This window comes from Mytilus trossulus, chromosome 11 (genome assembly GCF_036588685.1).
Source record: "Mytilus trossulus isolate FHL-02 chromosome 11, PNRI_Mtr1.1.1.hap1, whole genome shotgun sequence".
In the NCBI taxonomy this organism is placed as follows: Eukaryota; Metazoa; Mollusca; class Bivalvia; order Mytilida; family Mytilidae; genus Mytilus; species Mytilus trossulus.
In genome coordinates, this window is record NC_086383.1 from 9129963 (window position 1) to 9157012 (window position 27050).

The 27050-nt window shown below is 31.8% G+C and overlaps 1 protein-coding gene across 5 annotated transcripts in view; it reads left to right on the top strand.

Moving 5' to 3' along the window:
• The window catches only part of LOC134690711 (neuroglian-like), a 46352-nt gene extending 24413 nt beyond the window's left edge, over positions 1 to 21939 (top strand). For 4 of the 5 annotated variants that reach the window (XM_063550733.1, XM_063550736.1, XM_063550737.1 and 1 more), the window contains exons 7-14: positions 5505 to 5604; positions 7942 to 8138; positions 8619 to 8777; positions 9406 to 9588; positions 10740 to 11096; positions 12086 to 12217; positions 12503 to 12581; positions 14550 to 21939. In XM_063550733.1, coding sequence (XP_063406803.1) covers positions 5505 to 5604; positions 7942 to 8138; positions 8619 to 8777; positions 9406 to 9588; positions 10740 to 11096; positions 12086 to 12217; positions 12503 to 12581; positions 14550 to 14754 — 1412 coding nt within the window. In that variant the 3' untranslated portion in view covers positions 14755 to 21939. The remainder of the gene's footprint in view (positions 1 to 5504; positions 5605 to 7941; positions 8139 to 8618; positions 8778 to 9405; positions 9589 to 10739; positions 11097 to 12085; positions 12218 to 12502; positions 12582 to 14549) is intronic. The other variant, XM_063550738.1, reaches the window with a different exon arrangement.
• The last annotated feature ends 5111 nt before the right edge of the window (positions 21940 to 27050 follow it).

Below are 27050 nucleotides of genomic sequence, written 5' to 3' on the forward strand. Positions count from 1 at the left end.
ATTAATGTACATGTACTTTCCTGTTCGAAGCTCTGACTTCTGGTTTTTGTAAGGTATATTTACTTTATCTATACGAAAGCGTTTTATTAATAACAGATAAATAATTTCAAATGAATTCATCGAATTTTAATAATGGTGATTCCTGTTTTCTATTTCAGGACAAAGTAAATACATTTTGATTTTTTCCACTTCACCTGGTTCCAATAACTTCATTCTTTTATTTCCTCAACAGTTTATCTCCCTTTTAAACATTTTCTTAGCACCTGAGTTTTCTAAACAACCTACTTATAGCACGGAATTAGTCCTTTAATTGTTTTAAACTCAGCCAATTTCATAACAAAAAAAATACTTGACATGAATATATGTTCTATTGTTGCTGAGGAAATTGAATGTGCCGACTAAACATGTAAACAATAAAAAAAATCACCCTGTAGTAAAATTAAATCTTGTGTGAGGTTACAGGTACACAGTACTGGCAACACATTCACCAAGTTGCAGTGTTATGATATGTGTTTCATTTCCCCTTTTCTTTCCTTAACTGTGTGCTATACCATGGAAAGAGATGTAAGATGATATATATTAACTCTGTAAGCTTGGAGAAAGAATTAACTTTTTGTATACTTAAGTGTTTATTCACAAGTAAAAATATGATTTGTTTGTGTTTTTGGTTAAAAGAAAATTCATTAAATTTTCCAATTTTCTCTAATTTGAATAAATTGGCAAATAATTTTAAGAATTAGAAAATGTTTTAACGTGGGTTTATTACTTATCATGGAATACTATTTTTTAGCTCACATGGCCCGAAGGGCCAAATGAGCTTTTCTCATCACTTGGCGTCCGTCGTCCGTCGTCGTCGTCGTTAACATTTTGAACTTCTTCTAGAGAACAAATGAATGGAATGAAACCAAACATGGCATGAATGTTCCTTATGAGGTGCTGACCAAGTGTTGTTACTTTGTAGCCAATCCATCATTCAAAATGGCCACCAGCGGGGGACTTAGTTTAACATAGGACCCTATGGGAAATGCATACAAATGACTTCTTTTAGAGAACAACTGAATGGAATGAAACCAAACATGGCATGCATGTTCCTTATGAGGTGCTGACCAAGTGTTGTTACTTTGTAGTCAATCCATCATTCAAGATGGCCCCCAGCGGGGGACTAAGTTTGACATAGGACCCTATGGGAAATGCATACAAATGACTTCTTTTAGAGAACCACTGAATGGAATGAAACCAAACATGGCATGCATGTTCCTTATGAGGTGCTGACCAAGTGTTGTTACTTTGTAGTCAATCCATCATTCAAGATGGCCGCCAGCGGGGGGACTTAGTTTAAAATAGGACCCTATGGGAAATGCATACAAATGACTTCTTTTAGAGAACCACTGAATGGAATGAAACCAAACATGGCATGAATGTTTGTTATGAGGTGCTGACCAAGTGTTGTTACTTTGTAGCCCATCCATTATTCAAAATGGCCGCCAGCAGGGGACTTAGTTTAACATTGGATCATATGGGAAATGCATACACATGACTTCTTTTAGAGAACCACTGAATGGAATGAAACCAAACATGGCATGAATGTTTGTAATGAGGTGCTGACCAAGTGTTGTTACTTTGTAGCTGATCCATCATTCAAGATGGCCCGCAGCGGGGGACTTAGTTTAACATAGGACCCTATGAGAAATGCATACAAATGACTTCTTTTAGAGAACCACTGAATGGAATGAAACCAAACATGGCATGAATGTTTGTTATGAGGTGCTGACCAAGTGTTGTTACTTTGTAGCCGATCCATCATACAAGATGGCCGCCAGTGGGGCACTTAATTTAACATAGGACCCTACGGGAAATGCATACAAATGACTTCTTTTAGAGAACCACTGAATGGAATGAAACCAAACATGGCATGCATGTACCTTATGAGGTGCTGACCAAGTGTTGTTACTTTGTAGCGGATCCATTATTCAAGATGGCCGCCAGCGGGGGGACTTAGTTTAACATAGGACCCTACAGGAAATGCATACAAATGACTTCTTTTAGAGAACCACTGAATGGAATGAAACCAAACATTGCATGCATCTTTTCTTATGAGGTGCTGATCAAGTGTTGTTGCTTTGTAGCCGCTCCATCATTCAAGATGGCCGTCAGTGGGGGACTTAGTTTAACATAGGACCCTATGGGAAATGCATACAAATGACTTCTTATAGAGAACCACAGAATGGAATGAAACCAAACATGGCATGAATGTTCCTTTTGAGGTTCTGACCAAGTTTTTCTACTTTGTAGCTGATCCCTCATTCAAGATGGCCGCCAGCAGGGGACTTAGTTTAACATAGGACCCTATGGGAAATGCATACAAATGACTTCTTTTAGAGAACCACAAAATGGAATGAAACCAAACATGGCATACATGTTCCTTTCTTAATGAGGTGCTGGCCAAGTGTTGTTACTTTGTAGCCAAATTTAAGAATCTTTTTTTATATGATTTCAAAAACCCAGGTAGAATCAGGTGAGCGATACAGGCTCTTGAGAGCCTCTAGTTTTTTTATTTGGTTGCTATGGTAATCCACTAATCTAGATATTCAAGTTCAACAACTGATGAATCCTATGTTCTTTTTTTGTTGTTAGCAAACTATGGCATAACCATGAAATCAAAAATCTGTGATATTATAATTTCCCTAATTTCATGAAAATTAATACTAACAAAATAAATGAATCCACAGTTGGATGATATCTTGTCGCTGGAAGAAATTTCAAGCATTATCTGAAGCAGCAAGGAATTCTAAACCTGTTCATTCTTATTGATATACATATGACAAACTGATCTTTTAAAATATAATCTCCTTCATGCAAGTCAGTCTGAATTTAGAAGCCACCACTCTTGTCATACTGCTTTACTAAAACTTATTGATCAGTGGTTGAAAGCAATTGATGATGGAGAAATTATAGGTATAATCTTCCTAGATTTAAAAAAAGCATTTGATCTGGTAGATCACATTATCCTTCTTCAAAAACGGCAGTGCTACAAAATATCAAATTTATCATGTAACTGGTTTAATTTAATCATATCTATCTCATAGATTTCAACAAGTTGAAAATGAGACCATCACGTCAAGGACACTAGAAATAAAATCTGGAGTACCTCAGGGCTCCATATTAGGCCCCCTTTTTTGAAGGGCCAAGTGAGCTTTTCTCATCACTTTGCGTTCGATGTCCAGCTTGGTTGTCGTCCGTGGTCGTTTACTTTTACTCTGAAACTACTGGGCCAAATGTAAACATACTTGGCCACAATCATCATTGGGGTATCTACACTAGATAAAATGAACCTTTTAGTGCACGAAAATCGGAAAAGAAAAACTTATCCCTTGAGTTGTCTCCCATCTCCAGATGGTCGTAACTTTTAGTTACGACCATCCGCTTACCACCAGTGATCTAGCAATAAGGTTCAGCAAAGTAAGATCTACAAATAGGTCAACATGACCAAAATGGTCAGTTGACCCCTTAAGGAGTTATTCCCCTTTATAGTAATTTTTTACCAATTTTTCGTAATTTTTTATAATCTTCTCTGAAACTACTGGGACAAATTTAACCAAACTAAGCCCCAATCATCATTAGGGTATTTAGTTTGAAAAATGTGTGTGGTGACCCAGCCAACAAACCAAGATGGCAGCCATGGCTAAAAATAGAACGTGTGGTAAAATGTAGATTTTGGCTTATAACTCTGAAACCAAAGCATTTAGAGCAAATCTTACTGGGGTTAAATTGTTTATTAAGTCAATATTTATCTGCCCTGAAATTTTCAGATGAATTGGACAACTGGTTGTTGGTTTGCTGCCCCCAATTGGTAATTTTTAAGGAAATTTGCCATTTTTGGTTATTATCTTGAATACTATGATAGATAGAGATAAACTGTTAGCAGCAATAATTACACATGATCAAAATGATCCGTTGACCCCTTAAGGAGTAAATGTCCTGTATAGTAAATTTTTTAACACTTTTCATTAATTTAGTAAATTTTGGTTTTTACAAAATATTTTCCTCTGTATCTAAAGGGCCAAGTTCATAACAGATAGAGAAAATTGTAAGTAGCAAGAACATGCAGTAAAGTTAAAGATCTGCAAACTCATCACCATCACCAAAACACAATTTTGTCATGAATCCATCTGTGTCCTTTGTTTAATATGCACATAGACCTAGATGAGCAACACAGGCTCTTAAGAGCCTCTAGTTATTGTTCCTAAATGATTTGCCCCTTTATATAACCTCATCTCAAGCAGACCTCTATGCAGATGATACTACCAGTCACTGCATAGGTTGTAGTCTCAATACCATCCAGGACAGCATTACAAATGATTTAGACAGAATTGAAGAATGGTGCAAGGGAAATAAGATGTATTTAAATCCAACAAAAAGTATACATCTATGGTTATTGGTTCTAGACAGAAACTAGCAAAAACAGACCATGTTCTTCATTTGACTGTTGGTAACTCACACATTAGAGATGTTTATTGCGAAAAGCTCCTTGGGGTTTTTATTGATGAAAATCTTGAGTGGACAGCCCAAATTGACACTTTGCGCACATAAATCAGTACTAGGCTAAAACTTTTGTCTAGGATAAAGAAATCCCTCCCCCTAGAAACAAAAAAAAGTTATACTTTAATGGTTATATTCTCCCTATTTTGGATTACTGTTTTACAATTTTGGGAAACACCAGTGACCAAAATACAAAAATACAAAAACAAGCTGCTAGAATTATTCTTGAACTTCCTCATGATACCCCATCTAATAATTAATGTTTAAAAAGTTATCATGGCTTCAATTTACTGGTCTTGTAATTTACTACAAGGCCTTATATGTTCATAGATGTTTATATGGATCTGTCCCAGAATATTTGTCTAACAAAATCTCCTATGTTACAAATAGAAATGGAATGCAACTTAGATCAAATACTACCTAATTACTTGATATACCAAAGGCAAGAACAAACACATTTAGAAGATCTTTTTCATATTCTGGCCCAACTTAATAAAATTAACTACCAGAAGCACTAAGACACATGTCAAACATAAATACTTTTAAACAAACTGCTTTAAGGTTTTACTTGAAAATCCAGGAATTATTTAAGTTTTATTATGTTTTCTTATGTTTATCATTGTAATGAAGAAATTGTGTGATGCATTGTGAGTGGAGTGTGAGGGCCTCAAGGGAGAATAGTGTTTGTACTAATTGAGCATACCCTCTTGAAATAAAGATTTTCAAAAGTGTTTCAAAATGCTTTATATTATTTAAATGTCTTTTCTCAAAAATAGTTGTACACATAAAATTGATCCCTTGGTTATAAACTTACAAATTAAAGGTATGATGTTTTGTTATAATGGACAACAACCTTAACAAAGGAACATATGTATCTATGCCCTGTGTATGGTAATTTATCTTGTATGAATGCACAACCACAATACTGTTTGTCTATTTATAGATTTGTATACCTTCTGTTTCAGTTACTAATCCTGTTCAGCTTAAACCAAAGGTTCAATTCAGCCAGGATGTGAAAGGTTTACTAGGGGGAGAGGTGGAACTGCAATGTGTCTTTTCTGGATAGTAAGTATTCCTTTGCTATTAAAAAGGATTTTGAATCAGAAAAAAAATATTTATGCCCTATTTATGGGCATTCTGTTGTCTTGTCTGTGATCCATACATTTATTCGTCGGTTTATCCGTCTTTGTTTATCCATTCATTCATCTGTCAGCCTGTCACGCTTCGTACTATGGACACATTCTCATTATACCTCCGCTTTAAAAAAGGGGGGGTATACTGTTTTACCTCTGTCTGTCCGTCAGTCAGTCCGTCCGTCCGTCCCATGAATATTTTTCGTTGCATTTTTCTCAGGAACTACAATACAAGGATTTCTGAAATTGTGGTTTATCTAAGTCAGCTATACCGTGTGATGCGTTTTCAGATTGATCACTTGACAACTTCCTGTTTACCGAACACTTGTATGATTTTACACATGATAGCCAAGTTGAAATTTTTCGTCACATTTTTCTCAGGAACTACAATACAAGGATTTCTGAAATTTGGTTTCAGGATTAATATAAGTCAGCTATACCGTTTGGTGCATTTTCAGATTCATCACTGGACAACTTCCTGTTTACCGAACATTTGCATATTTTTACACTATTAATATTATCCACTTGCGGCGGGGGTATCATCAGTGAGCAGTAGCTAGCAGTTTCACTTGTTTTTCATGAGCTAGCTTGTCTTTTTAGCTCACCTTAAGCTGGCCCAAAGGTCCATTAGTGAGATTTTCCTTCGCTTGGCATCTGTCGTTTATTCTCCATCATCCATCATTGTCATTATAAGTCAATTTAAAAAAAAATCTAGTCAGTCGTTGTCAGACGTTGTAACGTCCAATGTCATTAACTTCTACAAAAATAGAACATAGGGGGAAAATGCAGATTTTGGCTTATATCTCTAAAACCAAAGTATTTAGAGCAAATCTGACAGTAAAGTATTTAGATCAAATCTGACAGCGGTGAAATTGTTGATCAGGTCAAAATCTATCTGGCCTGAAATTTTCAGACAACCAGTTGTTGGTTTGCTGCCCCTGAATTGGTAATTTTACGTAAAATTATTGTAATCTATGACAAACATCTTCTCCTGTGAAACAACTGGTACAAATTTACCCATACTTGGCAATAATCATTATCAGGGTATCTAGTTTATAAAGTGTGTCCTATGACCCACACCTGCCAACCATCATATCAGATTTAGCTGAACCGTAAAATCATTATTAGGTTAGGTAAACTAGTATTTCCTCCTTTATGAGTAGACTAGTCTGACAGATAACTAATCTATCTGTCTGTAGGACTAGGCTACTTTGAAAGAAGGACAGTATACTCTCACTAATAATGACTTCATGGTTCAACTAGCAAGCAAGCTAACCAAAGATATTACCTTTATCTACACACTCAATACAATCAGCTGTAAAAAGTAAAACAAGGTACCCACTGTGAAATTTTTTTTGTCAGATCTATTTAAAAAAAAACCTTTTTATACGCCCGTCAAAATTTTGATGGGACGTATGTTTTTTTACAGTATACAAATGTCCAGTGTCCGTCCGTCTGTCTGTCCAGTGTAAACATGTCGCACCGTAACTTGAGAACGACTTATCTAAATTTCATGAAACTTAATATAGTTGTTTCTTATGAGGGTCAAATGATCTGTAGTACTTTTTGGTGAAAATAAGATTTAAACTTTTTGAGTTAAAACAGTGGTGTTTTTTTTCACATGTCGCACTGTATCTCAAAAACAATTCTTGATTCTTGCTTAAAACTTTACACAATTCTTAGTTATATTAATCTAAAGATCTGTATACTTTTTGGTAATGATTCAAAATTTCATTTTTGAGTTATTGAGTATTTTGTGAAAACGGGGGAGGTTTTATTTACATGTTGTGCTGTATCTCAAAAATAATTTATGATTATTGCTTGAAGCTGTGCACACTTAATTCTTTGTTATATTAATCTAAAGATCTGTATACTTTTAGGTTTGATTCAAAATTTTATTTTAGTGATTGGGGGGTTTACATGTCCTGCCGTGTCTCAAAAACAATAAATTGTTAATGCTTAAAACTTTCTCAGAAACTATTTATGATTATTGCATAAAACTTTCACACAAGACGTCGGGCGTATCATGTGATCATGGTGCAGCTGCTTATTATTTTTATGATGAATGCTTTTGAATTGGGACATATGATTGGAACACCAACTTTTAAAAATAGCTGGATCCACCCCTAATAAGTTGGCTTTTAGTCTAAAATATGCACAAAATATTGATCATAAGTTCATGCATAGCTAGTTTTTTTCTATTGGACTTTTTGTACAAATAAAGTATTTTCAAATTTCATTTTATTTAATGTTAATTTATGTATTCCAGTCCATTACCAGATATTGAGTGGTATTCACCTGAAAACACCATTATACAGCCAAGCAGCAAGTACAGTTTTAGGGACGGATCTATTAGGAGAAATCTTAAGATTAAAATGTTAAGTGCCAGTGATGAGGGAACATACACCTGTGCAGCATTCAACATAGTTGGTAGAGTTGAAGCCAGGTTATATCTCAATGTTACATGTAAGTATTATACCAATTTGGGAGCTTCTATTTTATGGTGTGAGTGTGCATGTGTGTGTGTGTGGGGGGGGGGGGTTGAGGATGGAATTTGAAAAAAAAATCAATGCAGGATAACAATTTTTGTGAAAAATGTCAGAATAAACTAATAAAAAAGAGGCAGGACAGAGATAAGAACTAAAAAAATGCTAGACAAAAATTTTCATCCTAAGCGTTTGTTACAGTGCAAAAAAAAGATTGTTTCAGTGTTTTAAAAATAATTTGGAAATGATTTTTTTTTTCATCATAATTACTAATGTCTAGATGTCTAGGCAAATTCATACCTTTCAAGCTATATTGCTTACTTATATATAGTTAGTTAAGGATAGAATAATGAATTTGTATGTTAAACATTTGAAAATTAGTTTCATTATTTCATCACTAAAGCATCAGAGTGTATTTGTGTAATATTATAATGTGAACTTTTTATTATTTTAACAACAGCGAAGCCTAGATTTCCAGAAGGTCAGATTTTTGAGTCTCAAGTTGTCCCAATCGGAGACAATGCTGTGTTCAGATGTAATATGGAATCCATGAGAGGAGAGAATCCTCCATCTAGGCCAACTTGGAGAAGGAATGGTGTAGTATTGAGCCCTAGTCAAAGTAAGTTGTCAGTCTTTTAGATATAGGTATATATATTATCATTTCTACTTAGTCATAATAGAATTGAGTTATTTATCTATCAAGATGGGTACGATTTCAAAATCATTCAGTACCTAAAAAGAAGTAGTGATGTACTTCTTTATTAAACTTCTATATTGATGCTGTTGCCCAGATAGAATTAAAGGCTTCAGGGGCGTAGCTGTTTTAAACTGAGAGTTAACACATATTCTTGTTTAAAAGGAAACTACATAGTTGTATGTTTGGATAGAAAATTGAAATATATATTAAAAATTATAAAGTAATGTGTATTTTCTGGAATTATTGTATTGTTTGGTTGTACTAAATATGATTTTTTTCAGTGAAAAATATTTTTTTTTCTCCAGAAATAGACTATAAGAGAAAAGAGGAGTTGTACCCCTCAATTTGTGGAAAGCTAAAAAAAAATTGATGAATACTAATTTTTTTACATGATTTTTCTGTAAAACCTGATTTTCTTGCTATTTTGCAATTCTGATTTGATAATTTTTGGGTGTAGCATAAAATTTGATGGCCACCAATTATTGAACATATTTCATCTAAAAAAAATAATACTCCTTTGTATTTATAGTATGATCTTTGATCTTTGTAGTTGGCAGCAGTTCTTCACAGAAGTATCATTTAAGTGATGATGGAACAATTCTCACCATAAAAAATGTACAGAACCCAGGTGACTCATGTAATATAATGTGTCAAACTTCAAACGTTATAATTGATGTAAATGGCGCTGATGCTGAATCTACAAGTTACGCTGATGCTTTTCTACGGGTTATAGGTAAGGATAATCATATATATACAGTGTAACCTGCCTAATCAGACACCTGCTTTTATTCACATTTGTTTCTGGTCCAGAAGGATGTCGGATAACACAGGTTACATTGTTTGAGGGAATTTGAGTGTTGTGGCCTTGGGCTAATTCATCAGTCAGGTTGTTGTCTTTTTGACACATTCCTCATTTCCATTCTCAGATTTACTGTAGATTCAGAGATGATTGAGTCATTATTATTGTGTTTTTTTTCAAGAATAGATCAAAATGACAGATTTATGTATATGACTCCAGAACAATATGTCTTTATTAGTTATCAGAATGCTTGTTCTAATTATTGTGATAGGAAACCATCGATGTTGCATTATTGTGAATTATAGAAACATTGCAATAATTTTAGAGTTTATGGTAACCTTTTCACTTGTTTACAATGAATTAAAAATGATACATGCTTCAAAATAGTAATCAGTTTTATGAAAAAAACATGTAGCATATGTTTGATGTTTTAATGATAGAAATAACAGTTTGTATAAAAGTTTGTGGATTCATTATTTTTATTATTTTTGGGGATTCCATATCATATAGATTTCATGGGTGCAGATATTTAAATAGGGAACAAAATTGTTAATAAATTTTTTATATGCTTGTATACAGAATTTGGCCAAAAAATATCCACTTAAGGTGGTACCTAACATTACAGGGAGATAACTCTGTAAAGTCAGCAGAACATTTTAATGACATTGTGTTGTTAAGGGAATATTAAGCTTCTCCATGATCAAAATAAGTGTTTGTCAAACTGCTATATAACTAGTGTAATTTTTCTGATTAAACAGTTGGTTCAATTTGTTTGCCAAAGGATCAGAGTAAATACTTTGTCCACATTTTTAGAAAATTAAAGCAAATTAATTTTAGTCAAGGTGTTGGGTACCACCTTAAATGCATTTTTTTTAAATCAAGAAATTTTGCACCAATTAACAGAAGTAAAAGTGAAATAAGAAATAATTCCTTCATATTATGCTCTATGCCTATTTTAACATTGTTAGGCATTATATTTGTCAATATTATACACAGAGTTTTTTCAGTTATTTGGTTTATTATTAGACGAAATTGCGAAATGAATAGAAATTTTAAACTGTTCATGCTTTTTTTTTGTATTTCAGATCCAATTACTGTACAACTTCTTACACAAGCTCAACTTGAGATAGATGCACCTGAGCCATTTAGTATGGCGTTTAGTGCTACCACCGATCCATCTGTACCAAAACTAATCTATAAGTGGTCACTACTGGGAGCCAATAATGAGACTTATTACGATCACAACACACTGATGAATAAGCCATTCGTTAGCTTTAATATAGACATGACCAATCTGACCATTGATCCAGCCAAGGTTAACATGGACAATGATGATGACAAGGTTCGAGCGGTCATCGGAACGTACCGAGTCAATATTTCACATACACATGACTGGGAAGCGAGAAGCTTTGAAATTACGAGTAACATTAAACCTGCAACTAGTAAGTGTTATTTATTAATAAACAAGGCCCCCTACCTTGACCTATACTGGCTTACTTTTGCAAAATATGACTTGGATGGAAGATTGCCTCATATATGTGCAATGAAGGAAAACAGATTTAACCTATAACCATATATAACGATTTGATCATGGATTGAATCATTCAAATTAGAAATATTGTAGAGGGGGAGGACAGGGGGCACCCTTCTCCCTTCTCCCACCCCTCTTCTCCTTTCTCCTACCCCTCTTCTTATTTTTTTTTTTAATTTACCGGAAAAAAGAGATATTTTATTTTTTCATATTTTATTTTTTTCTCCAAATTTTTCTCCTTTCTCCTACCCCCTTTCTCCCTGTCTCCCTTACCCCTGTCCTCCCCCTCATTGTATGTATCCTAAATTTAGGGGGAAAAATGTTATACAATATGACAGAAAAAGCAAGTTCTCTAAATTTAATTATTCAAATGTGTCTATCCTCCTTAGTAGGTGACAAATACACTGTATATTCATGGATATATTTCCAACCCTAATATTTAGAATGTAATTTTATGTTTTATTATTTCATACATTGTTTTCATATCATTATATGTTTAATTTGACACTTGATTGACAATTGTATTGACAGACCAATCGAATCTGACTATTATTTTCTTGCCTTTAATAAACGCATCATTGCATGTTGATGTATAGGAAACAGTTTGAGGTAAGCTTCTATCAAATGAACATCAAAATATTTGAAATGTGACAAGTTTTAATTTATTCATGTGTGCTTTACAATGTATTACATTACAATATAAGAACTTAATATTTTGTTAACCCATTAGTGTTTATAAGTAAAAATGTTTCATCCAAAAATCTTAAAAACTATATACTATAAGAGAATTCAACTTTTAAATAATTGTTTGTTTAAAGAAACCCCTTTGTAACTCATTTGATTTACCTTTTTTCTATTTATAGAAGTCATGGTGTTTTAACACAATTTTCTATTTTTCAGAAGCCCCTATTATAAGCTCTGCTGGTTTTGACCTGTGGATCATAGGAGTTATTTTAGGAGTAATAGTTCTACTCATTGTTGTCTTCTTTATCATCTGCACCTTGTACAGAAACAGAGGAGGAGAATATCCAGGTCAGTAAAGGAGTTACTTCCCTTTTATAGACCTCTCCACAGCAGGAGGGTTATATATGCAGTTTCTGTTTTAATATTCTGAATGTTTTTCTTCAGCCATGCTCCTTAAGTGATGGTTCATTGACTTTAAATATTTGTACGACTTATATGTTATATTAATTTCAACACCTGCATTATCAAAATTACAAAAAGGCGAGACATATATCTGTGATAACAGTTTATGTATTTCCATATATGTGTTTATTTCTAGTGGTCATATTTATAACTTTGTATGTTTCTTTTTAGTTGATAAGAAGGAAGTTGCAGCTGGACACGATCCAGCTCAAGAATTAAAGGACAGTGGCTTTTCAGATTTATCTAGGGCGTAAGTTGTTTTATTTCTATTTGAGATACTTAAAATATGACTTTAATCTTATAGTTACATCCATGGCGATTTGACTTTAACTGAAATTTTTTATGAGGTTCACAAATTTTCTTCTGTACAATTTAGGTTCAATTGAGTATAAAGTTCAAAAACAGGATAATTGAATATCTTCTGATTTATATTTTATTGAAGAAATGTCTAAAAAACATCTATAACAGTAAATTGAAATTCAGAAATTATTGCTTTGTTTTTATTTTAAAAAATTGAAAGATTCTGAAATGTGTACAGATCTGTTCTTTGCTTTGTTTTTTTATTTTAAAAATTGAAAGATTCTGAAATGTGTACAGATCTGTTCTTTGCTTTGTTTTTATTTTAAAAATTTAAAGATTCTGAAATGTGTACAGATCTGTTCTTTGCTTTGTTTTTTTATTTTAAAATTTGAAAGATTCTGAAATGTGTACAGATCTGTTCTTTGCTTTGTTTTTATTTTAAAAATTGAAAGATTCTGAAATGTGTACAGATCTGTTCTTTGCTTTGTTTTTTTATTTTAAAAATTGAAAGATTCTGAAATGTGTACAGATCTGTTCTTTGCTTTGTTTTTATTTTAAAAATTGAAAGATTCTGAAATGTGTACAGATCTGTTCTTGTTAAGTTAAAATATTACAGTAACTTTTGGTACATTGATGGCTGTATGTTCTAAAGTTCAACTACTGTATCACTAGCCTGCATACCAGTCAACTGACCCGTTTTCTGCGGGTGTGACCCGAGATTTTCACAATTCTGAGGGATCACCCGGGACACCCGCCGGGTCATTGAAATCACCCGGGAATTCCGAAAATGACCCGATTTCACCCGTATTTCTTAGCCTTGCGATTGATTTCATAAGTAATATTCTTTTGAAATACCGGCAAATTCGTAATTCTTCCATGAACAGGAAGTTCATCTAGCTATGTAAACTGTCAATTTAAGTGACCCATTAAGTGCATGGCTTTACTTGACAGCTTTGGTGTCAAACACACTGTTAATTAACACCAATTACCTTAGCTTTAGGTCGTAAATAAACTGCTCTACATTTGTTTACAAATAGAGTTAGAGTTACTTCCCCTAATTTGTCACCATTCAAAATTATTCCTTATATTTACGTTTTATGGGTGAAAAAGATAAAATGATAAAAAATTTAGAATTCAAATACATTTTGAAAAATAACTTTTCATTATTTTAATACTTTTATACAATTTAAAAAAAAAAATTGAAAATTATTTTTTACATTTATACTGCCTTTAACTGTATTACTATATTTTATCTTAGTCCAATTTCCTACTTTAATCAGAGTTTTTACCGACCGTGCAAGGGCTGTATAGCCAGTCAAGGTCGTTAAAAACTTCCATTTGTTGATCAGAGTTGCTGTGTGAGCCAATAGTCTCAAACATTTTAAATTACAATTGAAAAAAAATTCTAGTATCTGATAATTACAAAAAGTAAAGGACATAAAACTGTTTTACACAAATTTACTAAAATCTTTAAAAGTGCAATGAAATAATAATTAATTAGAATAAAATGACTTAACCAAGTGAACATGCATTGATGTTTTGGTATTTTCCATATACATAATAAGAAAATGTACCATTAATACTGAAATTCAGCTCGAAAAAGTTCATACGCGTTATGACCTGAGATTTGATTCTTCAATGCAGGTCATGACCTGCATTTTCATCGTCACAGGTTGACAGGTATGAGCCTGTCAACACTCAAGTTGTGAGTTACAAGTCATATGTGGTAAGTGCATTCCACTCCAATTCTTATTGACAGATTGTCAGTTTTCCTACATTGGTTCTCTCCATGCACTCTGGCTTGTTCCACCTGAAACAAAAGTCTATCATGAAATATCCAATAGTGCTAATGGTGGTGTTAAACACCTGTTAATCAATCAATCAAACAATACAGTAATTGTTTTATTTTTTTATACAGGGACGGAGAAAAGACTCCCTTTGATAAAGTATCGTTATCCGATGATGTGAAACCCTTGGAAAGTGACGAAGACAGTATGATGGGAGATTACGATGATGATGCTGATATGACCAAATTTAACGAAGATGGGTCATTTATTGGAATATACATGGACAAAAAAGGTCAAGATCAGACTCCTGTACATCAAACTCAGTCAACTGTCTAAATATATATATATGTATAGATGTTAGATAAAATGTTCTAAAATCAAAGTGCTCACAGTACTGTAAGAACAGGTCTAATGTGAAAGTGCTTGAAATTCTGTATTGAAAGATTTTGAAATGAAAGTTCATGCAGTACTATAGGAATAGGTTCTGAGTTTAATAAAAGTACTGGAAGTGCTATAAGAGTAAAACTAACAGTACTCTTAGTTTTGTTTTACATTTAAAATATCAATTGAATATCTGAGTGTTGCTTCCATAAATTAAATTAAAAATAAAATTGATGTTAAGATTAAATGAATTCTGTAACTCAAATTCTATCAGGAAGTTCCTTAAACTTTAAAAATATTTTGGCAGTTTAGAAGACTTTCAAATAATTATAAAAGTATTGATTAATAATTCGTAACACATTTGTAGTTTTAATTGATTTTTATCAAATTATGTTCTACTTTTTCACTGTAATTTAGTAATTTAGTAAGTGAAAATTATTTGAAAAAACACAAATCCATTTGTAGAAATTTAGTGATATTTGATGCAATAATTTCATATTTTAGAGGACTATGATCTCATTATAATTCATCTTCATTTCATCTTTCATTTCCATTTTAATTTTGACAAATATATGTGCCATATGATAGTTCATCTTGTATATACATTTAAATTTATATAAAGTAACTTTGAAAAAAGTAATAACGAATAGTATGTCATTTAGGGGTTAGCAATACAAATTATCATTTCATTTTAATAAATGTGTATTGTATTATGTGATTTATTAAAACTATTTATGAAAAGTTTGAAGATCATGTTCAAAGTCAATATTTTGAAAATTTCAAATAACCTTTTTGACATTCTTAAGAATTTGTTTCATTGGTGGAGGATTATCCCTTTGTAAGGTCTCTTAAAAATTCTACTCGATGTACTAGTGATTGTAAAAAACTCTTTCAATTGTAAATCCAGAAGGACAATCAACAAGAAGTAATGAGCACCTTCCTGTACATTAAATAATTTGGTGTTGTCTCCGTTTATTGTTTATCCATTTGTACATATCTTATTTTGGAATCCAGGGAAGAATGTTTTGTCTCATTATTCTCGGTGATGGGAAGTTTCATATATAATAAAACAACATTTTCTAATTAAATGGCAAATTGAATTTAACTGGAAAAAATATTTTCAAGATGTATATACTTGGACTTTTAAAAGCTGCTGTTCACTTTCTTTCTAGAAATTTATAAAGAAAATATTTAATTTTATTTATTTGTAAAAGTTAAGATTTCTATGATGTTGTTAATTTTTATCTGATTTAAAAGTATGAATTTTTGTATTTACAGATTTTCATCACCTAAGCTTGTCATTTTTTATTTGATTCTTTCTTTTTTTGAATATTTGATTGATCTAAGGTGGTACCCAACACCTAAACTAAAATTAATTTGGCTCGTTTAATTTTATTAAAATTTTGTCAAAGTATTTACTTTGACCCTTTGACAAAAATATAAAAATTTCAAATAATTTGAACCAACAGTTTAATCAGAAAAATTACACGGGTTATATAGCAGTTTGACAAACAATAGTTTTGATCGTTTAGAAGCTTAAAAATCCCTTAACATATAACGTCATTAAAACGTTCCACTGAGTTTACAGAGTTATCTCCCTGTAGTGTTAGGTACCACCTTAAAGCCACAAAAATCCTTTCAATATTCTAAAAGGAAGATTGCAAATTAGAAATCATGAAAACACCAGTTTTATGAATTCTACATTACATACATTATTTAATTATTTCTAATATGCTTGAGAGGTACGATTTCCATGATTTTATTATTTTGACTTATGATTTGGCTATCTGTAATTGATAAAAATATCATGTGACATTATAGGAATCATAATTTAATATCCATTCTACTTACAACCACAAAGTGTTATTCACAACAAGACACAAATGATATTAACCAATTATCATAGGTCAAAACTTCAAAATCCTAAATCTCCCACTACTTTATTTGATGTTTAAGTTTTGCACCTTTTAGTTTGTTTATAACAAGACTATTGCTATATTATACAAGTATCCCATTTTCTTTGATATTTAAGTTTTGCACTTTTTATTTAGTTTACAAGGTGTCTATTGCTTTACTATACCAATCTCCCATTTTGTTTGACATGTTAGTTTTGCACATTTTATTTTTAGTTTATAATGAGACCATTGATATATTATATAGGGTTACTCCATGGTTAAAATTCTTGGGAATGGAAGTTGAGATGCTGCAGACACCAACAAGATGATGAAAGAATTTTGGTAAAAAACCGAGAGCTTTGTAACAAACCATGTAATCTTTTACTAATCTGTCATCTCCATACCATTTTCCAAAAGCAATACCAGGTACCTGTGTGTTTTCTCCTTTGTTTCATGTCTGCCCTGTGTATAGTGTATTGCACACAAAAGTAAATTATTTAAAACGAAAATCAGATTTTCCTTTTTAAATTTATTTCATTTGGCACTTGATTCTTGTATCAAAAATCTTTTCAAGGAAATCTGAAATCTTAAAAGTCTGCCATTTAAATAATTTGATTTTCTTTTTCAAATTAATCACTTCATTCCTGCATCAAAAATCTTCTAAAGAAAAAATGAAGTGTTAAAAGTCTGTCATTTGTTTTTCTTTCCATTAGATATTGAATTATTGTTGCCATTATTGCTGTGTGCTGCATACCAAATTCATCTAATACAGTTTGACTTTTCATTAATTGCTTCTTATTAAGATACTGAAATGAATGACAGTAAATACAAACGAAACGAGAGTTTTCCCCTGCACATTACCTGGTTTGTTGAAAATCTTCACTGTAGCTTAAAATGGCTGAAATATCGTAGAAATGTAAAAGTGATTACACATTTAGACAATTTTGCTAATCGGGAAATTTTGAGTATGATGCTAGTTTAATAGATTAAATAAATGGATATTGAATTAAAATGGAGCTGGATTTTAATTTGTCAGTGGTTCAAAGATTATTGGAAATTAATTTGCCTATGTGAAAACATAAGAGTATTGACGAAAGTGACCATTTCTTGTTGCATTGTGTGTTAAACTCCACAAAAATGAATATCAGTTTTCTTTCAAAAATTTACACACTCTACTAAATAAATTTGACCTAACCACAATGCATCAGCAATATGTCATCTTGATCAAATGAAACACTGACAATTAGAATAGCTCCTACATTACAGGTGATAGGCTTAGTGTATAAATGTTATGAATTTGCAGCATCTCTGCTTTGCATGACCCCACATGGTGCTTACTAATTATACAGTAAAGAAGAGCCGTTCTAATAATTATTATAAGGATTCATTATGAGTCTATTTTGTCATTTTTATTGATTTCATTAGGCAATAGGTATAACAAGGCCTCTTTTGGATTCCTACATTTTAAATTTTACAATTCTTTCAAAATAACGAAAAAATCTCAGGAGTAAATAATTTTTTGAAATTTGTCTTAAAACATTTTTAGAACAAGAATTACTTTTGATTCAGAAGTTTTTGTGTGGATTAATTATGGCCGTTATTGAATAGTGATCAAAACAGTGAGATTAGTAATTGAGATTGCAGATGATGAGGCATAGAAATGATGCTAGCAAATATAAATGCTAATTTCCATATTCACAAAACTAATGCCGTCACAATAGTTTTTTTGCTATTATAAAAATCACCACAAACATTTCTGAATAAACAGTACTTATACCTATTAGATCCATAAATATTTATGTACGATCTTTATTCTTTTACACTTTATTTGCAATTTCAGGGATGATTTAAATTGTTCTTATCATACCTAATCCTATAAAGATATTGAGATTTGAATGTTACCATAATAACAATGAGATATGATGTTGATTTCATAATACATAACAAGGGAATTAACTCTATAGAAGTTATAGAAATGCTTTATAAGCATTTCTAATCATTTGTATATTTTAATGGCATGGTAATAATAAAGCATCTTAATTCATTAACATTGCGGAAAGTAACATTGGATACATTGTAAAAATTGTAATTGCTAATTAAGCAATGAGAAAGTTTTAAATTGATTCAGTTGATTTGTAATTTTTTCTCCAAATGAAAAACATGAACAAAGAAACAATAAGAATGTCATTTACCTTCTAGTAGTAAGTCTATTGAATGTTTCTTAAATGTAGTAACTCATGTAATTTTAAGTGACAATTCTGTTAAAAAATCAACTTTTATATGTATTCACATATCAAATTTAATGGCGATTATTTTATAAATAAATTTTTATTTAGAAGCATTCCATATCTCTATATACTATCTGTTTAATGTCTGCTCAGGTCTCAAACTGTATTGTCATACATGTTTTCGAACATAGTTTTGTTTTAAGAATTTCTTTCAGCTTGTCTATTGTATTTACCAAATATTCTTATTTTACCAATTTAATTAGAGTGAGTTAAATATAATTATTATAAGCAGTATATATTCACTTGTAATTTATGTTGCGGTTATTATTTGTACATTGATACATGAATACTATGCCTACAAACGAACATAAACATCAAAGTAATTCACAAACTAACAATGTTATCTATGATATATTTCTAATGTGTATCACTTTAATTTTACATTAGTTTGAATGAGAAGAAAGTTATAAATATTGTCAGATCATTTTTTATGTAAATAAATTTTAATTAAAAGAGAAAATTAGAAAAATACACATTATAATGCAATTTGTTGTACCTCTGAATTTCCTAAGTGTATAAATTTTTAATCGTAGAAAACATAGAGCAATAAAAGTCAAATTATGTATGTAACTTAACAGAAAGTGAGAAAATTACCATTTATAATGTTATCCATTGTATTTCTCATTGTGTACAATGTATTTCAAACACCTAAAATGTTTGGAGAAAAAAGAAATGAATACTAATTATGACTTTTATACACATTACTTTTCTTCAGACGTATATTTCCTTAATATTTGCACAAATAACACACAAATATACACATAAGGTTATATAAAAAGGTTGTGCTTCTTTACATTCTCAGATATATACATATTATTTTTACTGTTATAAGTTTATTTTCTGTAATCAGATATGTGATTTTTTAAGTCAACTTATGTCATTCCAAAATTCTATTTACCTTATTGTTTTTCTGAAGCAAGGATATCCTTTTCTTGTTCCAAGTCAGAAGATTTTTTTCAGCAAGTTTTGAAAGGTTTATGTGTTGCCTTCTTTACCAATTAGATATGGTTAGATTTATATGTACCACCAAACGTTGATTTGCATCAAATACTTCATGTAATACATTCTGATAGAAAGACAATGATTTACCATTTAATAGCACAATATTAGTTTTTAAAGTAATTATTGTAAAAGTTGAAAAAGATAGAGTTTCTTATTGATTTATAAGCATTTTTATTCTTAGAAACATTGTAGTATATGCATTTAAAGTAGAATCTTTGATTGTTATTATATATTCCCATGAAATAGAAACAATTCTTATCAATTGTCTATGAAATGTTTAGTTGTAGCAGTTTCATATAACCAAAACTAATTTCTGTTCTTTCCTAATTTGAAATACTACATACAACATGTATTGCTTTGTGAAAGGTGATCTAGAATTAAGCTAGAATGTCTTATTTTTTCATCTCTTTGCTTTTATATTTTTAATGAAAGTAGTGGGTAGGTGTCAAAGTGTAAATGTAGGTTGTGTAATTATTAGTAGAAATGTAGTTTGAAACTTTCCCTTTGAAAAGTATAAGTAGGGCCATATGTGACATTATATGCCCTGCGTGTATGTTCTCATATTATTTTTATTTGTACACGTGTGAAAGGTGGTCCATATGGTCGTATGACTTTGAAAAAGTCTACATGATATATTGTTTTCTTTTTACTCTTTATTTTTTGTGAACATTGAATGTGTCCAGTCTGTGCAATTTGTTATTGCCAAGGCAAAGTATTGTTATATTTTTATACAAAATAGTTCTACGCTGTCTCTGATCTAATCACTATTAACATGACAAAAGTGCCCTAATCTGATGTCTGGTGGGGATTTTATGCTGCTCTGCCACCTTCAAGATGTCCATTTCTTCAGCATTAGTGCCCAGCCAGTTTGTTATTTGTTATTTCTGGCTTGCCAGGTCAGCTGTAGGAATGGCCATGTCGAGGGTTGTATGACAACATTAAATATCCAATCAGGTTGTCAGATTTGCTAGGACAGTCATGTGAGGGTGTCTCTAGTCGCTATGACAACAGTGCCCTAACCAGTGACTTTTGCTGGTTTGCTAGGTCAGTCATGTGACTGGAGAGTCTGTGGTTGCTATGACAACAGTGCCCTAATTAGTTCTTAATTACTATGTAGACCAGAAGGTTTTGTCACATTGAAATTTTTATGTCATAGCTTTACAAATCTGTTTAATAAGGAATCAATATTCAACAATGTGACACAAAGTAAGGTAATCTAAAGGTTAATCAAATGTGAAGTATAAAAATTTAATAAATGTCACTTTTTCAGTTTGATTTTATTTTGCAAAGATAATTTGACAAATACATTGATTTTTCCCTGTCAGTTAATTGCAACAAATGGTTTCCCTTTAGTGAACCTTATGGGTCCAGATCTTCTGCTTTACAGTAATTTCCTGATTTGCTAGGTCAGTCATGTGATCACAGTCATTGGGTCAGGGACAGCAGGTATTGTTTATATATATATATTTTGAAGTAGATTTTTATAAAAATATTTTTTTTTGAAGAAAAAATGGAAAGACATTCCAAACTCCTAACTTACAATGATTGTAATTAGCGCCAGTATTTCTGTTTTAGTTTAAAATTATATGCTACAGAAAAGAACTGTAATACGATATCTAATACATTAATTGTGTTATTTTAAACCTTATTCCTACGTTAATATTGCACATGGACTAGTTCAGAAAGGGAAGGAACTGTTTGATATGGATGTTTAAGTTGAACCTGTCTGTTTACCAGTAGTTTGACTGCAGAGAGTATTTACATTATAGAAGGCTGAACCAGTAATTTTAGACATGTGAAAGACATGTTAAGTGTTCATGAGATGGAAGTACTTCTACTAGTATATGTAGCATTATCTTAATGTTTTAGTTTTACATTGGTAAAGTTGTAAACACATGAACTTGATATGTTCCTTCTCATTTTCTGGATTGTCTTGATAAAATAATAAAAGCTTTTATACAAAACATAATATATTCTTTTATACATACATATAAATACAACAGTGTGTTCAAACGTCATAAATATATCAAGAGAAAATAAATCCGGGTTATAAACTAAATCCGAGGGAAAATTATCAAGGTGTAGAGGAAAACAAAGAAACAACAAAAACACTGAAGTGCAACATACATACACATATAGACACAAACTATTGGATAATAACTGCCATATTCATGACTTGGTACAGAACATTTAAAGAAAACATGGTTGATTGAACATGGTTTAATAGCTAGCCTCCCTCTTTATGATAATGTTAAAAATAAACAGATTACTGAAATGACAACACTGGGTGACATATGCCTGCTGGAAGTAGTATGTCAATCCATATTTTGGTTTCCTAACTGAGTGATGATGCTCTGACTAGTGCAACATGTGTAACTTGGATTTAGTTGATTTTGTTTGGCATGTGGTTTGTCATACATCAAGTTAATTGAGGAGGTTTAGCTTACTATATGGAATTGGATTTAAACAAACTGATATCTATAGAAAATGCCATTTCTAAGGTATATAAATAAAGGCAACAGTAGTATACTGCTGTTCGAAACTCTAAATCGATAGAAAAGGAAAAAAAATCCGGGTTTCAAACTAAAACTGAGGGGAGTGTATTAAATATTAGAGAACAACGACACTACATTAAAATGTAACACACACAGAAACGAACTAATCATTGGACAAAATCCGATGAGAATAACAAATATAACAAAACTAAATACATGAATTTGGGATAGAAAATTACCGTGACAATTCTTATAGTAATGTGAATTCACACTCAATTAAACAAACGACACAACAGAAACACAACGTTGAAATGTAACACACAGAAACGAACTTTAATATAACAGTGAGTCATTTGTTTTCTTTCTATTCGTTCTAATGGTTACTTAGTTTCGCGTCAGGTTTTATTGATTTCCCAATTTTCAAATTTACCTTGGAGTTTTGTATTTTGGGTTATATATACTTTGTTTTACATGTGTATAATTTGAATTGATTGGAAGTTACTGATAGATTGAAAAGAAAAAATATTTCCTCCACATGCGACAATAATAGTCGTTTCGAGATACAGACTAAATTTTTGTCCCAAGAAACCATGCCTGAATGTAAGAAAATTTATTAGGACAGTATTTTATCATGTTTATGTTCAACAATATAGGTTGGCGTTGCTTTTCTTAGAATAATTTGTACTTATCTCTCATCAACTTTGAACTTATACATACGTGTCTCTTCCTAGCGTTTAAAAGACATCTCAGTTTTCGTTAGGGCTAAGAAAAATAATTGATTTGGCTTTTGGCATAATGCAGAATGCACGAAGTCTCCAATAAAAAAAAAAAGGCGTACGTATCAACCAATCAGGATTAACTATACTCTTAATTCTGAATACCATATTATGCTCATAACATGGTTGCGCCAATGAAATCTTTATGGTTATTTAAAAGAAACAATTGCTTGTCCTGGTTTTTTTATACCTCATCGTGTGTCCGACACAAAGGTTTCAACAAGTCATATGTACAGTTTAAATAGTCCTAACTCATTTGTTTATCTATTGTCCTCATTTTGTACATCATTTTGCTTCTTCTCCAGTAATAAAACTAATTATTCAAGGCCCAATTGCTGTCTTAAAGTGTGTTTTTTTCTGTAAGTGTGAAAAAAAGAAAACGGAAAAGTATGATCTAACAACAGAAGAATTATATGGTTTAATCTGTTTTTGTCTTGCTTGGAGTTAATAAGCGATACATAGGTATGCTGTTTCCGGCGCCGGTGGCGGCGACGGCGACGTCAACAATGTATTAGTTTATGATTATATCTAGTTTATGGTGAACCATTAGTGGTAAGTCAAAGATATTTGGTTTGAAGTATACGTATTAGCACATTGCATTGTCATGGAGATTATTCTGCCCCGCCCCTTCGATTATATGGTCTATTGAGTTTGAAATTCTGCTTTCTTTTCATTTATTAGTGTTTGATTAGGTTAGTAGTTTGAAGATTTTGTATGATTAAAAAAAAAAAAAATTGAAAACAACACGTTTAGTAAAGCCATTTAATGTCTAGTTGGTAGTTGTCTCATTTGAGATCATACAAAATCTTTATACACCTATATAAGACACAAAACAAGAGTGCACACGCTGAAATGACTCTCCTTCTTTTCTAACCATTGATATTATGTTGACAGGCCTAAATGTAAAGCTTTACTACAAGTTATCACATAAACATAACATGATAAAAGAAAATGAGGTCAATGTCAGGTTAACCAAATTAGAAAAACATGTTCACTTTCAAATCATTCAGTACACACAATATAGTTGACCTATCGTTTACAGATTAATAAGAAACTTAACCAAGAAAACTATCATTGACCAGTGAACCTTGCGAATTATGTCGAGGTTCGATGAACCATGCAAGACAGACATTAACACCTTTAAATTAATCTATGCATTACATATAGTTGACCTGTTTATAGTACCTGAGAGAAAAAATGAACCACGAAAACTTATCATGACATATGAACCATCAAAATATCAAAAGTCAAAGTCAGATCATACCTGCAAGACAGACATATACAGATTGCACTCAGTACATACAACAGATAAGGTTGACCTATTGCCCATAATAAAATAGATCAAAACACAAAAACACTGAGCAATGCAACGTGAAAATAAGGCCAAGGTAAAAAAAAACATGCATGACTGACTTGTTCATCTTGAAATATTTGTATACATCAAATATAGTTGATCTTTTGTAAAAACTATGAAAAAAAGACTAAACATTAAAAACTTAACTTTGATCACTGAACCATGAAAATGAGATCAAGGGCAGATAACACCCACCAGTTAGACATGTTCACCTAGGAAGAGGGACGAAAGATACCAAAGGGACAGTCAAACTCATAAATCGAAAATCAACTGACAACGCCATGGCTAAAAATTAAAATCATTCCATACACCAAATAAAGTCGTTTATTGCATACAGTATAAGAAAAACAGACCAAAATATAACAATTTTACTATAACCATGAAAATGAGGACAAGGACAGATGACACCATATTTACACCTTACAATCATTCCATACACCAAATATATCAGACCTATTGCTTATAGGATCAGATATTTGGACGTGACCACCAAAACCTCACCTTGTTCATTAATCCATGAAATTAGGTCGAGGTCAAATGAAAACTGTCTGACAGACATCATGAGGACCTTGCATGGTTCGTACATATCAAGTATAGTTATCATATTACTCATAATAAGAGAAAAGTTAACATGACAAAAAAAAAACTAATTTTTTTCGAGTAGTCTACGAACCACATGAAAGTGAGGTTAAGGACAATGGACATGTGACAGACGGGAACTTCGTCACATATAACATCTATAGACAATGTATGAAGCATCTAGGTCTTCCAGCTTCTAAAATATAAAGCTTTTAAGAAGTTAGTTAATGCCGCGGCTACCGGATCCCTATCCCTATGTCGATCTTTCTGCAACAAAATTCCTAGGATCGACAAGTAAAATTATACTCAAGTTTTATCATCACACCATGCCTATAAAGTCAAGGCAGACATCATCTGCCAAGTTATCAGCCTACAAAACATAGCTTTTCTTGCATGCTTTATACCATTTACCTTTAAAACAACCATTCTTAGGTTCTCTGTAATAACTTATTACTAACGTAATTACATCATGCAGGGTCGAAATAACCACATCATCAATTATAAATAGCTTATAATAGGACGAGAATATGGTCAGACAAGGATGAGTATATTTCTTCAACATAGCTATATAACTTGTAATTCATTAAAAAAAGAGATAGGTAATTTGAAAGACTAAGGAATAATGGATCAATGTCAAAGAAAAAAGTTGAAAGATTTAATAATATTAAACAAAATAAAAAATAAACTGTTATCACAGATATATGTCTCGCTTTTTTGTAATTTCGATAATGCAAAGGTTGGAATTAAAATAACAACACTTGAACATGTAAGTTTTGCAAATATTCAAAGTCAATGCACCATTACTGAAGGTACATGATTAAATAATCTCCATTGAAATAAGATCTGCCATTTCTAATACAACTGCATACCAAATACAACTGACATATCATAAGTAGTTCCCTTTCAACAAACAAAAACACAAATAATCACATGTAAACAAGCACAATTTCAAAGTCAATAAACCGTAACTGAGGAACGGGGTCAAATAGTTTGTATGAAAATGAGATGTGCCAACGATGGTTCCCCGTCAACCAACCTATTCACAAACTGATACATGAAAACTTAACAAAAGTTTTAAAAACAATAGACCAAGACTGAGGGGGCGGGGCTACATAAACTTCATAGAAATCTAATATGCCAATGCTTATGCAACTGCATACTAAGTACCATTATCTTACCACTAGTAGTTTCCCATAACCTGACCTAATCACAAACTTATACATGAAAACTAAGCAAAAATTCCAAAGTTAAAAGACCATGGCTGAGGGGGCGGGGCATAATACACTCTAAAGAAATGAGATATGCCAATGCTTATGCAACTGCATACCAATTAGAATTAACTCCCCATGAGTGGTTTCTCATAAAATGAACTAACCAAAAACTAATACATGAAAAATAAGCAAAGTTTCAAAGTCAATAGACCATAACTAAGTTGGTGGGGCCAAATAATCTCCATGACAATGCGATGTACCAATACTTATACACCTGCATACCAAATGTATTTGTTTTACCAATAGTGGTTCACCATAAACTAGACCTAATCACAAACTTATACATTGTTAACGCCGCTGTCGCCGCCGCAGACGCCGGAAACAGCATACCTTTGTCTCACTTTTTGACTTTGCCAAGCGAGACAAAACCAGATAAGACCATATAATTCGTCTGTTGTTAAGATTATTATTTTCCGTTCTCGTTTTTTTCATTCTTCCAGAAACCAGTGCGCTCTTACATGTAATGATTTTTTTTGTTCACATCAGACATAATTATGTAAAGAATTGACATGAATAGGTATGAGCGCTTGAATTTGCAGAATTAAAAATACTAAAAGAAAGCAGTTGGGCTTTCAATGATTAGTATTATTC